The sequence below is a fragment of the Anopheles cruzii genome, chromosome 3, assembly GCF_943734635.1.
Source record: "Anopheles cruzii chromosome 3, idAnoCruzAS_RS32_06, whole genome shotgun sequence".
NCBI classification, from domain to species: Eukaryota; Metazoa; Arthropoda; class Insecta; order Diptera; family Culicidae; genus Anopheles; species Anopheles cruzii.
The window spans coordinates 65,363,994-65,381,623 of record NC_069145.1 but is presented as its reverse complement, the minus strand read 5'-3'; the positions used below and the strand labels follow the sequence as shown (position 1 = coordinate 65,381,623).

Genomic DNA, 17,630 nt, shown 5'->3' with positions numbered 1-17,630 from the left:
GTGTACTCTACCCCACGCCGGAGATCATGCGGCTTCGGTCATGCGCTTCACGGAAGCATGGAATGTGACGGCAGCACCAGCATCGGTTCGTGGCCACTGTCCATCGTCTCGTAACCGGGGGCAGGGTTCGTGGTACAGTGAATTCGCATGTGCGACTCGAGCGCTTCGCTGCGCGCGAATCGGGCGTTACAGTTGGGGCAGGCGAAGGGACGGTCGCGCTGATGCGTGCGCTCGTGGCGCTGGAGTTTGTCCTTTCTCGTGAACTGTTTGCCACACGACCGACAGACGAACGGTTTCATGCTTGTGTGGCCCATCAGGTGGCGCTCCAGTTCGCGCTTGCCCATCACATGCTTGTTGCACTGCGGGCACTCATACTCCCGGTCTGCGGCCTTTGTCCGTTCAGGATGGGTCAGTAGGTGCTTGCGGAGTGTCGCTTTGCTCAGGAACCGTTTCGGGCAGCTCGGACAATCGTACACCTTGCTGGACTGGCCCATCATTGGCATGGGGATAATGTTTGCAAAGCTGGCCAACGTTGGTTTGACATCCAGACCCATCACCGGGGGACCGGAGGAGGGCAGTAACATTTCCGGTGCACACGCCATTACATCCGCCGGGTCCGGTGGAAGCTGTTGAGTCAAATCGTATGCAAAACGATGATGATCGGACGGTTTGACCGGTGGCAGAACGCCGTCCGTGAATGTTCCGTGAATCCCCAAGGTCTTCCGGAAGCAGAAGAGCTCATGGTTCTGCAGTTTGTCCTTGCGGGTGTACACATTTCCGCAGCGCCCGCACGTGAACTGGGGGTTCTGCTCGAGATGGGTCTTCTGGTGGCGCACCAGGTCGGCCTTGTTGGCGAACGAGCGCGGACAAACGGTGCAACTGTGCTGCTTCAGCCCGGAGTGGATGCGCATGTGCTTGGTGAGATTCGTGTTGCGCGAGAACGTTTTACCGCAATCCGGGCAGCCGTACGGGCGTACGCCGGTGTGGACAAACGTGTGCTTCTTCAGATCGGACCGACGTACAAACCCTTTGCTGCACTGGATGCAGATATACGGCCGGGTAATGCTGTGGATTTCGCGAATGTGCGCTATCAGCGAGAGGCGGATGGACGTCTTGTATTGGCAGAAGCTACAAGCGTACGGGGCCAACAGATCGTGGTCCTGCATTTCGTGCAGCTGGCAGGCAGAGGACGCCGCAAACGCCACGTCGCAATACTTGCACGTGAAAACGGTCCTATTCGGGGCGCTATTGTGGGCGGCGTGTTCGGTGCGAAGTAATCCGTTAGTGGGCGGGTTAGTTACGTTCATGCCACCCTTTAGCACGCTGTCCTCGTCGTCCTCATCGTCGCCTTCGTCTTCCTCCGCCGACCCATCCGCTTCCTCTTCGACACCGTCCACGGCATTCTCTTCGTCGTGCCCAAAGTTGGCCGCCGCCGACGAAAGGAAGGGATCACCATTCTCCCCATCGAACAATCCATTCGGGAGGCTCTGGTCGGAGCTTTCATAGTCTCGCATCGGATCTATCACTACCATCTCCGGTTCCTCGTCATCGCTCGTGTCACTCATTTCCTCGTCGAAGTGCACAGGGTGCGCTTCCCGATCCGGTCCCTTTTGCGAGTTCGCTTCCGCTCCACGCAGTATCCGTTCGTTGGCTTTACACAGTTCCCGGAAGCGGATGAAATCGTCGATTTTGTCCAAACACGCTCTGCAAACCGACTGCGGAAGACTGTCGTTTTCAAGGATCTAAAAATACAATCAAATCCAAGTAAGCTCACTCGGGTCGGGAACATCGCCTGGGGTCACTTACGTCCAGCTGCAGCATGTCATGGATTCGACCCGACAGCGGGTTGTTGTTGGTTTCCGCGGATGGCGCACTAAATATGCTCACCAGTTCCTGTTCCTGGCCCAAACACAGCCGGCAAACCGGAAGCCTAGCGGCCGCTGCAAACGGGCCGCTGTTCATGGTTGCCGCTCCACACTGCCTCTGTGGCGCAGCTTCACTTTCCCTCTACACGGGAACAGCACGAGCAAGCGTTGCGTTCCGATGCAATCGTTTTCCAACAGACGCTAGCTTTTAGCGCGCCCAGCAAATTGGTCAAATTCCGCGACAGGTTTCACCAAAAGTGGGCAAACTATCAACAAAATCTGACATTGATTTGCTTGTAAATATAAAAGTATTGTCTCTATGATTGAAACGGCAAGCGAGAGCGAGATAGCGATACAAATAAAGCCAGCGGGCATCCTGTGCTGAAAATGACCATGCTGCTCACGGAGGCACTCACACGGCGTAATTTACACCAAATGCATTGTTCGTTTTATTACGAACACAATCGCTATAGATCATATGATTTATTTTAAAATTCATAAGTATATTTAATGTAGAAAAGGGTAAAAAGCCTTGTTGGCAATCCATTGACGAATGTTTTCCTCTTTTGCTTAGAACCGTCACTGAAGCCTGGTGAAAAAAGTATAATCATTCCTTCCTTCAAAACAATGCCCCTTGTTAGCTTGGGGCGTTCCGTGTTGAAAATGCCTATGATCGTTAGTTCCCTGGCCGCCGTTCCGTTTTAGTTTGGGTGTTAAATTTTCTTCGCCAAAACATTTGTGGCAAAAGTTGCCTTTCCACAAACTTACGATAAGCTACGCACTTGCTAAGCGTTGTACTATCATGAGTGCGAACGAAGGTATGCACGGCCACCGAATATCACATCCGGACGATACTTAGTTTTCACGTTGAAAGGTATGATTCATCGGGGCTTTCCACAGATGCACAGCGCGCCGATTCGCCGGTGGTCGAGGACGAGGAACGCCCTCCGGGTGCCGGCCAAGTGGCTGACCATGAGATCGTTAAGATGGAGGACGTAATTACGATCGACCCGGAGACGACCGATGTCGATCTGAACCACGGCCGGATTGCCAAGATTGAGAATCTGGAACCGCTTACAAAGCTGGAACGGTAGGTGACGGTGCGCCGGTTCCCTTTTATTGGATAATTCAATTGATTCAATTGATTTTCAGACTCTGTTTGCGATGGAATTTGATTAAAAAAATTGAAAATCTTGATCATCTCTCATCACTGCTGGAACTGGAGCTGTACGATAATCAAATCACGGAACTAGAGGGCCTGGACCATCTGGTCAATTTAGAGTGAGCAGATAAAAACAAGCAGTGATTCTGTGGACACGGTTTTCACAGTGCTCTTTCCTCCGTTACGCAGGGTCCTGGATGTTAGCTTCAATCGGCTACGGGATATCAAAAATCTCACAGCATTGACCAACCTCCGGAAGCTGTTTCTGTGCGCCAATCGCATTACACTGATTGAGAATTTGGACCACTTCACCACCCTCACCATGCTGGAGCTTGGTGACAATAAGATTCGGGTATGCTCGTTTTAAAGGGGGTTTATTGCACCACAATTCACTAGGCGCTCCGTTACAGAAAATCGAAAACCTTGACGCGCTGACCAACCTAACCCATCTCTATCTCGGGAAGAACAAGATATCGAAAATTGAAAATTTGGACAAACTGGTTAAACTGGAATGCCTGAGTTTGCAATGCAACCGAGTGACGAAACTGGAAAACTTGGATTCCTTGGTCAATCTTACCGAATTGTACGTGTCGGAGAATGGCATCGAGAAGCTCGAAAACCTGGAGAACAATAAGCTTCTCGAAACGTTGGACGTGGCGAAGAATCGCATTGGCGCAATCGAGCACATTGAGCACCTGCAGGAGCTGGAAGAGTTCTGGGTACGAGCTGGCCACGTGCTGGCCATTTGATCTTTACCTAATGGCTTCTCTTCTATCCTGTCCCGCCATAGATGAACGATAACGGGGTGACGGAGTGGGCGAGTGTCGAGCGGTTGGGGCAGAACAAGAAGCTGGCCACCGTCTATCTGGAGCGGAATCCCGTCGCCAGCGACATCAACTACCGGCGAAAGCTGAAACTGGCCGTGCCTTGGTTGCAGAAGATCGACGCCACGCTCTGTCGCTGAAGCCGTTTGCTGCGGTTGGCTACTTAAGAACAAATAAAGATATTGAAATTTGTCTACTAATCGATTCGCGTGGTTGAAATTCAATCGAAATTGGGCTTCACTATGAGCAAGCGTTTATTGGCAACAGAACTCTGGAGATGGCGAGAACACTTTGAACGTAAATTTTGGATTGACTCGCGCGACTCGCTGCATCCATTCCCTCCCATCTCGATTAATGATAATACAGTGATAACATAGGAAACCGGGGTCTTGGCGAATGGCCACTAGCTTTATGTGTCGGTTTAGGCCTACCAAGAATGCGCCACGTTGGCGCACCATTTCTGTTTTGCTGGTAAACATTCATCGCACTGAAGCATTAACACAAGAATCCTCCGATAGGGTTGGCGGCATCGGTTGCCGTGTGACTTGGCGTGTGTCCCGTCCGACTTACTTCCGGACCGTTGCCGTTGCTTTCCGTTCCATTGCGCTGCCCTTCTTTGGTGGGCGCGTTGTGTTCCACTTCCTCGCCATCCTCGTCATCGTCGTCCTCGAATGGTTGGCCCGTAACCCGTTTCAGTTCCATCCGGTAGCGTTGCAGTTTGTTTTCCTGATCGGTGAGCAGCTCGAGTAGATCTTCCTGATCGTGGCGCACCTTCTCCAGCTCGCCACCGGATTCGTTGGCCCGTGCCTCAGCCACCGCCAGTCGTGCCCGCAGCTGGTCCAATTCTCCCAACAAGCGAGAGTTTTCCGTTTCGTAGAACGCAAGTTTCGCTCGGTCCGTTTGCTGAGCGAGCGTTAGCATCGATAGCCGGCTTTCGAGTGCCTCCTGTCGATCGCCTTCTTGCGTGGTAAGCACGTGGAGGGGGGATGAAGCCGTTGATGACGCTGTCGCAGCGCCACCCTGCACACGCACGGAATTGGAAGCGGCCTGCAGTTGTGCTTTGAGGAGAATGTTTTGATCCTGCAACTGAGCGTTGCCGGCCCGGGTCTGCTCGAGAGATTGCGTTAGCTCGGTCACTCGGCCCTCGGTTTGAGCGAGCTGCTGGTGGAGGGCCTGCAACCGGCCATCTTGCTCGCGGATGATGTCCTTGTACTGCGCCACCAGCCCGGACGCTTCTTGGCTTAGCGTGAGCTCGGCGATGGTCTGTCCCCCGGTACTGAACCCGTTGACCGTTTTCGTTACCGTTGCTTCGAGTGCTTTGAACAGCCGACAGAACTCGTAATCAAGCAGCAAATCCGTGGTGGCCGCTATACGGATCTGCGGCTGTTTGGCCGATTTGCTGTAGTTTTCGTGCTTCGACACTTCGCCCAGCTTCTTGTTGTACGTGTCCAGGCCGATGCGCTTGATGAGCAGCTGGCAGAGGAACTCGCGCTGGTGCTCCTGCACACTGTTGTCGTTGAACTGGATGCAGATGCCCATGAGGAAGGCGCACAAGCCCTGCACCAGATACTCGTTGTCACCGTGCTCGTTGGCCGATATCTGCCCCGTGAGGTACGCGACGGTGCCCGGAGTCGAGAGGAATGTTCGCACCGCCAGCTGACAGTCGGCCAGCCACACGGACAGCAGCATCAGGAGTCCCACCTTCGCCTGGAACTTGCACGTCGCCTGCTGTAGCAGCTGATTGCACTGTTCGAGCAACGAGACCGGCTTGCTGACGTGCGATGTGGCCAACACCACGCGCAACAGTTGCTCCTTTTGGGCCGGGTTATCGAGCAGTGCGTGGCTTAACGAAACGGCCGCAAACCAGTTGGACAGGGGATCGGTACTAAAAAGACTCCGGCACAGCAGCTGGCCGCTGGTGATGGTTGCCGCTTGTTCCGACGATTGAAGCAACGTTTTCACGAGTGAACTTTGACCTCCGTCGTTACGGTATAGGTAGCTCTGGAAGCAGTACAGCACGGCACAGCGCAGCGGAAGTGGCTGCTTGTCGTTCACCATCGACATGAGCAGCAGTACGATGGCGGACAGGGGCGGATCGCACGGTGCGACGACCGAGTTGAAGTAGTCCTGATTCTGACCATCGCCCCGGATCACCTCCGCGATCGTGTTGATTGTTTCGATCAGCAGATCCGGCGGGACACCACTGGCCATGATGATGTTACAGATAGCCGCCAGCAACCCGGAACTGCGGATCGCTTTCTGGCACGAACCAATCACCTGCTGCGGGTTGCTCGGACTGACGAGTGCACGGACCACCTGCAGCATGCAGTGTAGGTTGGAAACTTTCTGTGGGCTCATACCGGTTTGATCCTGCTCCGGTGGAAGCTCTAGCATCGGAGCTAACCGCTGTATGTAGGAACCCTCCTTGAAGAACTGCTGGTTGCTGGGATTGTTTTTCAACAGATTCAGCATCAGGATGAGACAGTCTTCCACCACGATTCCCCCGTCCGAGCAGCCTTCCTCTTTGATGACGTCCAGCAACCGATCGAAAGCGTTCTCGAACGCAACAATCTTTTGAATGTTGCCATTGCCCTTGGTCAGCTGGATCATCAGCAGCAGGGCGTCGTTCCGGATCACCTCCCGGCTGTCGATCAACAGGTCCATCATCTTCGACACACCCATCGGACTGACCAGCACAATTTCCTGGATCTCTTTCGGCCGGTTCGCCAACAGATTCGTCAGCAACTTGATGGCCGCCCAGCGAACGCGAAAATCGTACTCCTCGAGGCAGCCCAGCACCAGGCACACGTTGTCGGGTGTTTTAATGAAAATCTCCGTAAACTGTTCGCCAATGTTGGCCGTCACGTTCGGATTGTCCTCCTCTTCCTCGAACTGCTCTGGCGAAGTAACGTGGCAAAGGGTGTCGAGACAGTAGCCAATGATCTCGCAATCCGAACGATCCGTTTCGAGCACCTGCATCAGCGCAGTCATTCCGATGCCCACTTCGATGCGATACTTCTTCGAGAGAGCCTTCAGTGCCCGGCAAGCATCGCGCCGATCGTCCAGCAGCGTTGAGCTCGTTACTCGTTCCACCAGCAACTCCACCTGTGAAATGAGTCCGATTATCCATCTGTGGCAGAGTCCATCGTTATCGCTTACCGTTTCCGCTCCGGTTGGTGCCTGGCTGGTCTGCTGCGAGCCGAGCACGGACTGTAGCCCACTTTTAAGAAAATTCATCCCGTGCTACAGTGCAGAAGCCTCAGGCTTTTCTTCGGCCTCGGAAAATCAACCACCCGTCCAGCGAGTGGCTTAGTCCTTCGCTCCGTCGACACACTCAAATTAGTACACGTCAATATTTTCGCTGGTCCGTTTTTGTTGCCTTCTCAAAACTAGCTCGTTTGACAGCTTGCGTCCGGCAACGGAGTGCGTTTAGGTGCCTTCATAGGCGCACCTTTTCAAGTGGGGTTTACTTGTTAATAATCAGATTCATAAAACATATTTAGCATCTTAGCAGACACGCTACTGTTGGTGTTGCGTTGGAATAATCCATTCGGTGTCTGTAATCCTGTGTTAAAATCTTTTCTTTTCAATTTCTGCAAAGACCACCGTCAAACGGTCTTTTTTGGTCGGCTTTGAACTGTCAAAAGAAAACACAACTCAGCGGTGTTTGGGAAAAAGGCGATTTTGTAAAGCAAGGGAAATCCGATTTGCCCCCGTTTTCTGTGTGTAATTACGGACGCTGCCCCTACACTCCAGCATGTCGGACATACAAACGTTGATGGATATGGGATTTGCGAAGGAGAAAGCGTAAGAAACCATCGGGCGTCCACTAAACAAATGACTTCATCGTTGTTCCGGTTTTCTCCCCTTCAACAGTGAGCGTGCACTCGAAGTAACAAACAATAAGGGCGTTGAGCAGGCCATGGAATGGTTGCTAGCACACGCCGATGAACCGTTGCCGCCGAGCACCGGTTCTGCTTCCGAGACGCCTTCCGGCTCCGGAGACGGAAGTGCCGCCGCCGAAGCTCCGTCCGAAACCGCCACACCTGCCACGGATGATAGCGCACCGTCCAGCGGTGGCACGGTAGCGAAATCGCTGAAATGTGATGAATGTGGCAAGCTGTTCAAATCGCAGGAAGATGTCGAATTCCACGCAGCCAAGACACAGCACAGCAGCTTCTCGGAGTCGACGGAAGAGAAGAAACCGCTAACCGAGGAAGAGAAGAAGGCGCAACTGGCGCTGCTGGAAGAAAAGATGAAACGCAAGCGCCTGGAACGGGAAGAGAACGAAAAGAAGGAGGCGTTGGAGCGGGAGCGATTGCGGATCAAGTCCGGCAAGGACATGCTGGAGGCCCGCCGACGGATGGAAGAGCAAGAGATGAAGAAGCTCATGGATCAGCGGAAACGCGAAAAGCTCGAAATGAAACAGGCCCGTGATCGCGTCCGCCTGCAGATCGAGGCGGATCGTGCGGCCCGGAAGGCAAAGGACGCTGGGTAAGTTGCTGGAATCGCTGAAAGGGACACGCGGATTGAAAAGGCGAATGAAATCATAACCTCCCCCTCGTATCTGTAGAGAACCTACTGGTGTATCTCCGACATCCACTACGGCAAGCCCTCCACCGGCCGCGGCTTCGGCTGCGGATGTGGCCACGGTGTCTGCAGCGAAACCTGCGGAACCTACGAAGAGCTACTCAACGGCCAAGATCGCGATCCGCATGATGGACGGAAGTCAGCTGGTGCAAACGTTCCAAGCGGCCGAACAGCTGGCCGCGGTCCGGTTGTTCGTGCAGCTGAAGCTTGGCTCCAGTGACACGCCGTTCGGCTTGATGACTAATTTCCCCAAGAAAGTGTTCACCGACGAGGAGTACGATATGCCGCTACAGAAGTTGGGCCTCGTGCCAAACGCAGTACTGATCGTGACTAAAGCTCCGTAGATGTAGTTAAATTATGCTTTGCATTTAAAAAATCCCAAATCATTTTGGTTGCGATTCGGTTTTATGTGATTTAAAGCGATATAAAGAAACGATCTGGATGGTCGCAAGCCGGTGAAAGTTTGCGTGTAATGGCACATTTATTACCGAAATATTCGAATACACCACTCGACTCCTAGAACCAAGTAGGCGTACGATTCTCGGCCATCGCTGTCCCGTCGTTGAGCGTCTTTTTCGTTGCAGCCGTCCAACCTGAGCATCGATTAATTGGGAATATCTTACACATTCGCTTCCAGAACGATACTTCATTCGGAACCGAGTCGGGATAGAAGATCGGTTTGGCGGCGTTGCAATTGCTGATGACGGTGCCAACCCGCGAAGTGGTGGCCAACCGTTCGAATCCCACTATTCCGTCACAATCGATCAGTTCGAATGCCTTGCTGAAGCAAATACGAACTTCGTTTAGCAGCTGCCGGTGAGTTTTCGAGTCGCTGTAACATTCGATGGCTACATCCTTGCCGTAGTAATCGTACAGGGCCTTGTTGAGCGTCGCTAGGCTATAGTTATAGCCGGGCATAATGTTACCCGATGCAGCGAATGCCACACCCACCGAGTGCTTTTCGAGCCAGCTCAGGCCCTGCTCGAAGTACTTCAGTTCCGTGTCTAGCTCGTCGATGATTTCCGCAGCGCAGGTGCCATGCTTAAGCCACTCATGTTCCCAAAATGATTCCTCCGGTTTGTTCTTTTCCACATTAACCCAGTGATCTTCAAGCTGCGGAAGGATCGTCGCTAGCTCGCTCACGTTGAATACGGCCGTTTTATTACAAAACAATGGCCCGATGGTGTTGATCTTGGTCGGCCAAATTCCGTGAATCGTCCAGACGGTGTTCGGGGACGGCAAACCGCAGATATGATCTTTGCCGTGCTCACGCCACTCGTAGCAGGCCGTTATTGGCCAACGTTGGGTAAAGATCAGCAGATCAAACTGATGTGCGTTACTTACGTTTGCCAGGAGATCATGATCCGAAGATGAACGGGAACTAGAACGTTTCGCGGAATTATTTTCCAGTTACTGTATGTGCTCGCAATTTGTCCAATTACCTGTCTGGTGCAGCATAACAAATAGGAACGAGTAATGCCGAGATGAATAAAACTTTCAGAAGCAAACGAGACATTGCAAACTCTTATTACGGCCACTATCTAACAACTGATGCGCACAGACGCGGATGTTTTTCGTTGGTTCGAATATAGTTTATGTGATCTTTGTTCGTAAATAGCGCAGCTGCTGCTGAAGAAGAAGAAGCGAATAGCAACGAACAAGACAACATCGAAAGGATCGTTCCCGAAGGGAGGACGATCGTTAATTCCTTTCGATGACGATCGTTGATTACAAAAGAACCGTTACAACATTCCATTCGAACAAACCCAAGCAGCACACGTTGTTTAAGGTAAAACCATTACCGTATAATGAATTTATTAAAAAAGAAACAAATATTAGGTCTATTTAACTGTAAGTTGAAGCCTCATTGAAGAAGATAACATCCCCTGAAAACGAATAACCGTTGTTTGTGAAAATCTTTTGTTTAATATGTTGAAAAAACTAACGCCCATTGCGTAAAGAAACACCATCGTTACTCTGGACTCATAGGCTATGTGCTGTGAGCAATTATCGTGAAATTACTACACACTCTTTCGTTTCTATAACTTTGGCCCAATAGTCAATTACTACCTAATACATGATCCTCTCAGCAAAACAAATAAGAATCTCTTGGTGTCGAAGGCGTTGTTTGTAGCGTCTCTTGTAGCATCTCTAATACGATCGCGTGATCTGCCGCCCGTTAGGCAAAACAAACGATTTCAGTAACGAATGTAATTAAATTCATGACAAAACGTCCCTTACGACACATTACATTCCACGTTCAATCATTTATGAATAATATCGCTTTTCACTTCTGCACCAAACATTACGCTCACTCGCTCGTAAGCCTCGTCCTCGTAATCAGCCCGCGTACGCAAGAACCATAAATGTTATCTTCATCAGTTCGTTTTAAAGACGGATGGATTGTTGCACAATTTAACTCGATGGTGTTACGGGTACTGCAGCGGCGGAGGATGAGGACATTTTATCCCGATTCAGCAGCACATCCTTGTCGTTGAGGAAATCGTGTTGATTGGTTTGCTCGTACCGGTTCTCGATGTCGATCTGCTGCAGTAGAGCAGCTTGACTCTCGCGGGCTCCAACTAAAAATACACTTTCCTACGACGAACAGAAACAAAGGCATGATTAACGCATATATTGTGTGCTGCTCCTTCCGGTGAGCGTGTAGTAAAAGATAGAATTTGCTCGCTTGCCGTTGCTATGTTCGCGCAAATTTGGCATTTCTCTAGATTCTTTGCTCATTCGATATGTTTGAGATGTGCTCAAACATTAATTCGGTACATTACAATGGACTATACAATAAACAATTCACTCCCAGAAGCACCTGACAAACTACACGAAACATAATTCGAACATTTCAATCAAACATAAACAGGACTAGGGGACTCTTCAGACTAGACAATTCACGACGCAACAAGACTAGGGGACACGCAAACGGACTAGTATCAAACGAAACCGCATATTGTTGAACCGTTCCGCTCCTGCTTAACGGGGTAATCGAAAGTAATAAACGTACAAAATATCTGATTCTCCAACAACACAACCATAGAAACAGTTTAGTTTAACATTCAACATGGTGTTTCCCATCGCTGGGCAGTTGGTTCACTGGTCCAGCGCCACCACAATTACCACTAACACCATCACCCTCCACCTGTAACGATAGTGCATTAGAGCATAGAAAAAAAAGACAGGACATCATGTTCACGGCACGATCTGAGATATTTTTGCAAGGAAAATAATGGAATGTTTACGAAGTGTCAAGCTGGCGAAAAAACGGGGACAAAATCGCACAAACCAATGCAATCAACGAGTTTCACGCACAAAAATGGTGCTAGCTGATGGTGGTTGTGTGGGCAATGCATGTTTTAAGACAGCAGAACAATAGACTAGTAACATGTAGAATGTCGGTGCCGTAAAGAATAATGATATTCTATTTTTTTCGCACGATCGTACAGTATCCTAAAGAATCTAAGAGGAAAGATGGAAGCAAATGCAATGATTTCCAATTCGTAGAGACAAGAACAAGCCAAGAGCGGGCTAACGAAACGATATGGTTGAGTGAACTGTTTTTCCGAATAAAACAAAAATAATAGAAACCACAAAAATCTTACCTTACAGTGCTAGACGTTTGCCTTGATCTACCTTAAAACTACTAAACGATAGTAATAACTCGAAGAAGTAACAATTTAAAGTACAAAACGATCATTAACAAAAAAAAAAAGCAAAACATGACATAAACAAACAATTAACAAACAAAAACAATCGGCAGCATTTGGGCAATGTCGAGCTCGTATGTTTAAAGAAGCATCGCAATAGAGAACGGATTCGTGACTGGTGGAAACCGTCGGTTGGTGACTAGAAACATTTAATCGGAACGTGCGAACCCCTTACCTTGACGGCCTTGTCGGAGTAAATGTCCATTTTATCGTAGATGATGGCATGAATTCCGAGACTCTTCAAATGCTTGATCGTATCTTTACAGTTATTGTCATCGCCCCAGCAGAAAACGATCAAACCCTTCTCAGTGGCCAGGTTCACCTGTGGAGAGTGAATCAAACAATCAGTACGGGCGCAGTGAACTTTTTTCTTTACAAGCCAAAGGCCACGAACCTGTGTTTGATCGCGTAGTAGATCCTCCGTGTGGGCCACAATACCTAGCAGCTCCGTGGCGTAAGCGTTGCGCACGGCCATTTCGATCGAATTGCAGCGCGGATCGTGGTAGCTCGGATAGCGGCTGGTCACACCGAGCGTGAGAAACATAACCGGGTATAGGTTTTGCTTTAGGCGCAGCAGCGTACAAATGTCCGCATCAAAACAGGAGAATACGATCCGCCGGTTGCCAGCCTTCTCGAGTACCACGCGCAGTATGCAATCGACGTACAGGTTGGAGTCGAACGTCATCTCCGATTCCATGCGGCCGTCTTTCAGCTTCTGGGACCACTTGATCTCTATGTTGAAGCCACAGTGCGGATCGATCAGCTCGAGCGCTTCCGCCAGCTGCGGGAATGGTTGATGCTCTTCCAGGTCCTCGTCGAAGAACTTCGCTTCACGACTCCTGCCCTCTACCACGTGGTAGACCTGCGCTCGAGGGGGGCAACAATGTTACACTTGCACACACACACAAACACAACCACTTGGGGGCCACTTTGGCATTTCAGATGATAGTGAACTATATTAAGTGAACGGACCAATCCGAAGTGGATGAGGTGGGTCTTTCTGAGTGGTGTTTGGCATGGTGGGGAACTTAAGTAACATTTACCTTCAGGTTCCGGAGCTGCTCAAGCGTCAGTTCGCGCATCGGAAGTTCCAGCAGGTCGTTCGTTTCGAGCGTCGTTTTGCGCTTCAGCGAGACGTAGATGTCAAAATCGTGGTAGATCACTGGCACAAGGTCTTTGCTTAGCTGCACGTCGAACTCGACCATATCGGCCCCGTGCGTGACCGCTTTCTTCAGCGAAGCGATCGTATTCTCACGGATCACGTTGCCGTCGTTGGCCTTAAAGCTCGTACCGGAGCCCCGGTGTCCCACATCCAGCCCGGCCCAGCGCTTATTCCAGTAGCGTATGTACGAACGCTCCAGGGTGCAGCGCGAGGGCAAGAGGGGCGTAACTTTCAGGTACTCGATGCGCATCATTCCCAGCGGACGGTGCTTGCTAGCGCACGTGACCGGCAGCTCGAGGACGCCTTCCGATTTTTTGAGAAAGTTTGGCAGAATGTAGTGATAGCCAAGATGGTACGGCAGTTCATCTTCCTTCGATTTCGAGCTGTACGCGTACAGATCAACGAGATAGGCCACGTTCTCAGGCTCGGCCACGGTTACGGTGAAGATAAGGAAGTCGTCCTTGTTGTACGGACACCCGAACTGCGACTGCTGCTCGTAGGAAGCGTTTGCGTTCCCTAGTGAGGTCACTTCCGTAAACGAGTAGGTAGTCGCCGATTCCGCAGCATTCTCGCGCGTATCATTCGACAGCGATTCGTCCGACAGCATCGTGGACAGGCTTTGCTTCTCCGCATTGATGCGTAAGTTCATCGTTGTTATCTGCGCGGAAGAAAACGTCACGTTAGAAAGTGGACCAACCCACAAAGCAACTGACCACATGTCACCTTCACGTACAGCAGCCGGTTCTTGATGCGATCCTTCACCGAGAACGGGTTATCGAAAAACTTGAACTGGACGATCGTTTCGGTTGTGAGCCAACCCTTGTCCAGCTTGACATGGCCGTTGATATCGCCCAGCGTATCGATCTTTGGTTCTACTCCCTTGCCGTCGGCCGGCTCATCGGCGAGCCAAACCGGAATCTGGCGCGGCACAAGGTGTGTTTCGAAGCGACGGACGTGAACGTTCTCCGTGGTCGGCTCAATTGAACATATTAGGTAGCGGTACGTTACAGACACCTCGCGAGGTAGTTCTGTTTCCAAGCGCCAAACGTTGCTCGTTCCATCTGGAAGCAGAAGAAACAACACATTGTGGTAAATGTTAAGTAAATCCAAACGGTCCGTTTTGATCTGTGGCCGGCTTGGCACACGCAGGCACTTCAGCGTTAAAAGGGCAGCGGCTTTGATTGCTGCAATCGAATTACGGCAACGCTTAAAGGGCGGCGGCCGTGCACCACAATGCAATCAATTTGTCTGCAAACAATTCAATTTACATCGCTTCCAGTACAGTGGTTACGAAGTGCATCGGGTGCCTTTTACCAATCAAACTGGCAGTGGCCACTTTTTTAGAGTTGCACCCAAACTGATCGAAACATAAATACAAACTATTCGAAACACCAGACAGTGTCCTGTTAACCATTTTATGTACCCAGACCCAGATCATCTCAGTCCCAATTGTGCTCCGGACTCCGGAAATAGGTCAATCAACGGCTTCCTAGTTCATTGGAGCAATAAAAAGTTCACACCAACACCGAAATGGCGCACGAGCGCCGTCGGGCGTGATTGGTCAGTTTTAATCCAAATTTATGTCTCATGCCCGCGCCCGGCCCCATTACATACAAGGCGCGAAAAAGTCTTCATAAACGAAGGGAAACCACCCTTTAATCAGCTCCATTAGTTGGTATACAGACGCCTATCAGCGCAGGGGTGTTGGTATGGATGATTTCCTGTACGAATCCGTTGGTCGGTCGATTGACCGGCCAGTGAATGGAAGTTGTCTGTAGAACCAATAACAGAGAGTTTTAGTCGCCCCATCGGGCGGGCCCCAAGTTCAAACACCTCGCGGGGTACGGCCAGCAATCACAGGTAGGGTCTAATGAGGAAACCACCAGCAACTGATCTTGAACTTTGATCGCACACAATTGATAACGGCTGGTTTGTTTGGTTGCCTGCTATAATTGATCTGAGCTATGGTGGGGTCACTTCTCGTGCCTGGTTGAAGGAAGACGAAGGCAACTTAGGCCATGGGACACAACAGCAAACATTGCGAGCAGCATAAAAAAGCACCAACGGCGATTGTGGCTACAAAACCCATTCGCGATTGGGGATTTCCCGGAGGTCATTCTAGTGATCACACACACAAACGGTTTACCGATCTAGCGTCACACTGTCACAAATCCTTGCCTCGTCTCGGGAGACGCGATCACGGACAATCTCTGGTTTGTGTTTGGGCGCGGTGCGATCGCGAACGTTTAATGCGCCAGAAGAGAGTGATACGAAGCAACTGGCCGAGGATCGATCGGTGATGTTGCGTATAAAGAAGAACGGGATCGCTGTGGTGTGTTAGTGGGTCGAGGTTTTTACATGATGTTGGTGTGTTGATTATCAACACCAGCAACAACCGGTAGATCGGGTTCCCCGATTCTGCGTCCGTCTGGGTCCCAACGACCGACACAATCTCCTTCGCCTTTTGCGTGATCTTTGCGCAGTCCGGGGAATTCGTCAGTTGCTACAAACGCAATGCAGAGATTGGTTGGGTTTCTCGTGTCCGCGGCGCTGTTGATTGGGTGCGCGCGTACCACCACCCTGTCGCTGGCCAGTGGCGATCCGTGCGAGACGCCCCTAGGGCACCCGGGAACGTGTGAGGTCGTGCGGAATTGTACCTTCGTGCAAAAGATTCTTAACAGTCCCAACTTTACACATCTCGACACGGAGTATCTGGAGGAGCTCAAATGTGGCGAGATGATGCACCCTACGCAAAAAAGGCCGATCCCCTTGGTAGGTGTGCTTTAGTGTTGCAGTTTGCTGCGGTGCGAAACTCATTGTTTTACCGTTGTTGTCCCCCGTCGCTAGATCTGCTGCCCGAGGTGGCAGAATGTGCCCGAGTGTGGTCCGATTCAGTTTAAGAACCGAATCTGGGGCGGCGAAGAGACCGAGCTAGGCGACCACCCGTGGGCCGCCCTGCTGTTCTACAATGTGGGCAAGAACCGGACCGTGCCAAAGTGTGGCGGAACGCTGGTTAGCGCAAGCTACGTGATAACGGCGGCTCACTGCACCGTCGACCGGCCGAACTGGAAGCTGTAGGTCCGGTGTGGGGGGTTTTTCCCGGGTTCCTCTATGTGAACACTGTCTTATCAAGCGGTTTGCAGGCTCTACGCAAGATTCAGCGAGCTCAACACGAGCAGTACGCAAAACTGTACGACGATCGATGACAAGGAGGTCTGCCGGCAGGATTACGACGTGGAGGCGATCATCCCGCACCCGCTGTACGATATGAAGAATATTTCCCGGCCAAACGACATCTGCCTGCTGCGGCTGGCCCAGGACGTTACGTTCACCGATTACGTTCGCCCGATCTGCTTACCGTCCGATCCCGAGATCCGACAGATGCCCTTCGTCGGCGAAGAGTTTACCGTCGTAGGATGGGGCGAAACGGAAACAAGTAAGTTTGCGGCTGGAGATTCGTAATTTCGCCATCGCAGCCTGTCTAATGTTATTTGTACTTCTTTTAGGACGGGCAAGTGATGTGCTCCTGCAGGTAGACCTTCCCGGTTTGAGGAACGACGACTGCAGCATGGCTTATGCGGTGGCCAACGTAACGCTAAGCGATAAACAGCTTTGCGTCGGTGGTCTTAATGGAACCGACTCGTGCCGAGGCGATTCCGGTGGGCCACTGATGAGACAGGTGCCCGGAGATCGGTGGTATTTGGTCGGAGTGGTTAGCTTCGGGGCTCGATTCTGTGGCACCAAAAATCTGCCCGGAGTGTACACCAGTGTGGTCAAATATTTAGATTGGGTAGAATCGGAGGTGTATGATGGACAATATTTGTGATTGCTCTCGTCACAAGAGATGATTGTCTGCCGCCGAAAAATGCCGATCGATCGATCGACGACGGGTACAAAACAATACATACATACATTTTTAAACGCTGACAGCTTTGACAGTGAAATATCTCATTATCGTTAGTGTCACAGTATCACGCAAACTAATGTGCTCATTAAGATAAGAGGCGAAGTCACTTAGAGCTAGTGTTTGATACTCGGATGTATCAGTGATTCCTACCGTTCTCGGGATGCATCTGAACGCACTGTTCCGGATCCCAGTTTCCGAGCGATTCGCAGCTTCCCGTGACCGCAACGGTTTCATCTTTCAAAAGCTCGCACGTAACAAGCACGCGAAAGGTGTGGCGACGGTCGCCAGATGGTTTCGGTGGTTTGGCCTTCTTCCCCGACGATTCCAGCTTGGCGGACACATCCTTCGCGTCGCCGTTTTCCTCCAAAAACCACCAGCGTTGCATGTTACGATCTGCGGGGTGC

At 51.1% G+C, this 17,630-nt stretch overlaps 7 protein-coding genes across 7 annotated transcripts; 3 read left to right on the top strand and 4 right to left on the bottom strand.

The window, feature by feature from the left end:
• Window positions 1–13: 13 nt before the first annotated feature.
• Window positions 14–1,962, bottom strand: LOC128270804 (zinc finger protein 497-like). The gene is made up of 2 exons (XM_053008224.1): window positions 1,807–1,962; window positions 14–1,742 (listed from the first exon to the last, which is right to left on the bottom strand). Exons 1-2 carry the CDS (start codon window positions 1,960–1,962, stop codon window positions 48–50), a joined length of 1,851 nt encoding a protein of 616 aa, XP_052864184.1. The 3' UTR covers window positions 14–47.
• Window positions 1,963–2,553: 591 nt separating this feature from the next.
• On the top strand, window positions 2,554–4,037 carry LOC128272755 (protein phosphatase 1 regulatory subunit 7). The gene is made up of 6 exons (XM_053010623.1): window positions 2,554–2,683; window positions 2,766–2,955; window positions 3,018–3,146; window positions 3,217–3,379; window positions 3,438–3,746; window positions 3,818–4,037. The coding sequence occupies exons 1-6, from the start codon at window positions 2,668–2,670 to the stop codon at window positions 3,989–3,991; spliced, it is 981 nt and encodes a 326-aa protein (XP_052866583.1). The 5' UTR covers window positions 2,554–2,667; the 3' UTR covers window positions 3,992–4,037.
• An 80-nt stretch (window positions 4,038–4,117) lies between these two features.
• LOC128271898 (general vesicular transport factor p115) lies at window positions 4,118–7,125 on the bottom strand. Its single transcript, XM_053009579.1, has 2 exons — window positions 7,011–7,125; window positions 4,118–6,956 (listed from the first exon to the last, which is right to left on the bottom strand). The coding sequence occupies exons 1-2, from the start codon at window positions 7,086–7,088 to the stop codon at window positions 4,347–4,349; spliced, it is 2,688 nt and encodes an 895-aa protein (XP_052865539.1). The 5' UTR covers window positions 7,089–7,125; the 3' UTR covers window positions 4,118–4,346.
• Window positions 7,126–7,535: 410 nt separating this feature from the next.
• Window positions 7,536–8,949, top strand: LOC128275641 (UBX domain-containing protein 1). Its single transcript, XM_053014215.1, has 3 exons — window positions 7,536–7,658; window positions 7,728–8,345; window positions 8,425–8,949. The coding sequence occupies exons 1-3, from the start codon at window positions 7,609–7,611 to the stop codon at window positions 8,783–8,785; spliced, it is 1,029 nt and encodes a 342-aa protein (XP_052870175.1). The 5' UTR covers window positions 7,536–7,608; the 3' UTR covers window positions 8,786–8,949.
• LOC128270803 (ribonuclease Oy) lies at window positions 8,880–10,428 on the bottom strand. Its single transcript, XM_053008223.1, has 2 exons — window positions 10,418–10,428; window positions 8,880–9,822 (listed from the first exon to the last, which is right to left on the bottom strand). The coding sequence occupies exons 1-2, from the start codon at window positions 10,426–10,428 to the stop codon at window positions 8,958–8,960; spliced, it is 876 nt and encodes a 291-aa protein (XP_052864183.1). The 3' UTR covers window positions 8,880–8,957.
• Window positions 10,231–17,613, bottom strand: LOC128272403 (glycerophosphocholine phosphodiesterase GPCPD1). The gene is made up of 6 exons (XM_053010204.1): window positions 17,377–17,613; window positions 14,043–14,380; window positions 13,201–13,977; window positions 12,552–13,019; window positions 12,333–12,479; window positions 10,231–11,039 (listed from the first exon to the last, which is right to left on the bottom strand). The coding sequence occupies exons 1-6, from the start codon at window positions 17,609–17,611 to the stop codon at window positions 10,857–10,859; spliced, it is 2,148 nt and encodes a 715-aa protein (XP_052866164.1). The 5' UTR covers window positions 17,612–17,613; the 3' UTR covers window positions 10,231–10,856.
• LOC128272404 (CLIP domain-containing serine protease B15-like) lies at window positions 15,833–17,204 on the top strand. The gene is made up of 4 exons (XM_053010205.1): window positions 15,833–16,091; window positions 16,167–16,393; window positions 16,463–16,755; window positions 16,826–17,204. The coding sequence occupies exons 1-4, from the start codon at window positions 15,834–15,836 to the stop codon at window positions 17,143–17,145; spliced, it is 1,098 nt and encodes a 365-aa protein (XP_052866165.1). The 5' UTR covers window position 15,833; the 3' UTR covers window positions 17,146–17,204.
• Window positions 17,614–17,630: the final 17 nt, after the last annotated feature.

Bases quoted from the DNA above. Each gene is read 5' to 3' on its own strand.
- LOC128272755 (XM_053010623.1), top strand. The intron at 3,147-3,216 runs GTGAGCAGATAA...TCCGTTACGCAG, and splicing joins GACCATCTGGTCAATTTAGA to GGTCCTGGATGTTAGCTTCA. The intron at 3,380-3,437 runs GTATGCTCGTTT...GCTCCGTTACAG, and splicing joins TTGGTGACAATAAGATTCGG to AAAATCGAAAACCTTGACGC.
- LOC128275641 (XM_053014215.1), top strand. From the start codon at position 7,609: ATGTCGGACATACAAACGTTGATGGATATGGGATTTGCGAAGGAGAAA. The intron at 7,659-7,727 runs GTAAGAAACCAT...CCCCTTCAACAG, and splicing joins GGATTTGCGAAGGAGAAAGC to TGAGCGTGCACTCGAAGTAA. The intron at 8,346-8,424 runs GTAAGTTGCTGG...TCGTATCTGTAG, and splicing joins CGGAAGGCAAAGGACGCTGG to AGAACCTACTGGTGTATCTC.
- LOC128270804 (XM_053008224.1), bottom strand. From the start codon at position 1,962: ATGAACAGCGGCCCGTTTGCAGCGGCCGCTAGGCTTCCGGTTTGCCGG. The intron at 1,743-1,806 runs GTAAGTGACCCC...TTGTATTTTTAG, and splicing joins ATGACATGCTGCAGCTGGAC to ATCCTTGAAAACGACAGTCT.
- LOC128272404 (XM_053010205.1), top strand. From the start codon at position 15,834: ATGCAGAGATTGGTTGGGTTTCTCGTGTCCGCGGCGCTGTTGATTGGG. The intron at 16,394-16,462 runs GTAGGTCCGGTG...AGCGGTTTGCAG, and splicing joins GACCGGCCGAACTGGAAGCT to GCTCTACGCAAGATTCAGCG. The intron at 16,756-16,825 runs GTAAGTTTGCGG...TACTTCTTTTAG, and splicing joins ATGGGGCGAAACGGAAACAA to GACGGGCAAGTGATGTGCTC.
- LOC128272403 (XM_053010204.1), bottom strand. From the start codon at position 17,611: ATGCAACGCTGGTGGTTTTTGGAGGAAAACGGCGACGCGAAGGATGTG. The intron at 14,381-17,376 runs GTAGGAATCACT...TTCTGCTTCCAG, and splicing joins TCAGATGCATCCCGAGAACG to ATGGAACGAGCAACGTTTGG. The intron at 13,020-13,200 runs GTAAATGTTACT...CCTCGAGCGCAG, and splicing joins AGCAGCTCCGGAACCTGAAG to GTCTACCACGTGGTAGAGGG.
- LOC128271898 (XM_053009579.1), bottom strand. From the start codon at position 7,088: ATGAATTTTCTTAAAAGTGGGCTACAGTCCGTGCTCGGCTCGCAGCAG. The intron at 6,957-7,010 runs GTAAGCGATAAC...CTCATTTCACAG, and splicing joins CACCAACCGGAGCGGAAACG to GTGGAGTTGCTGGTGGAACG.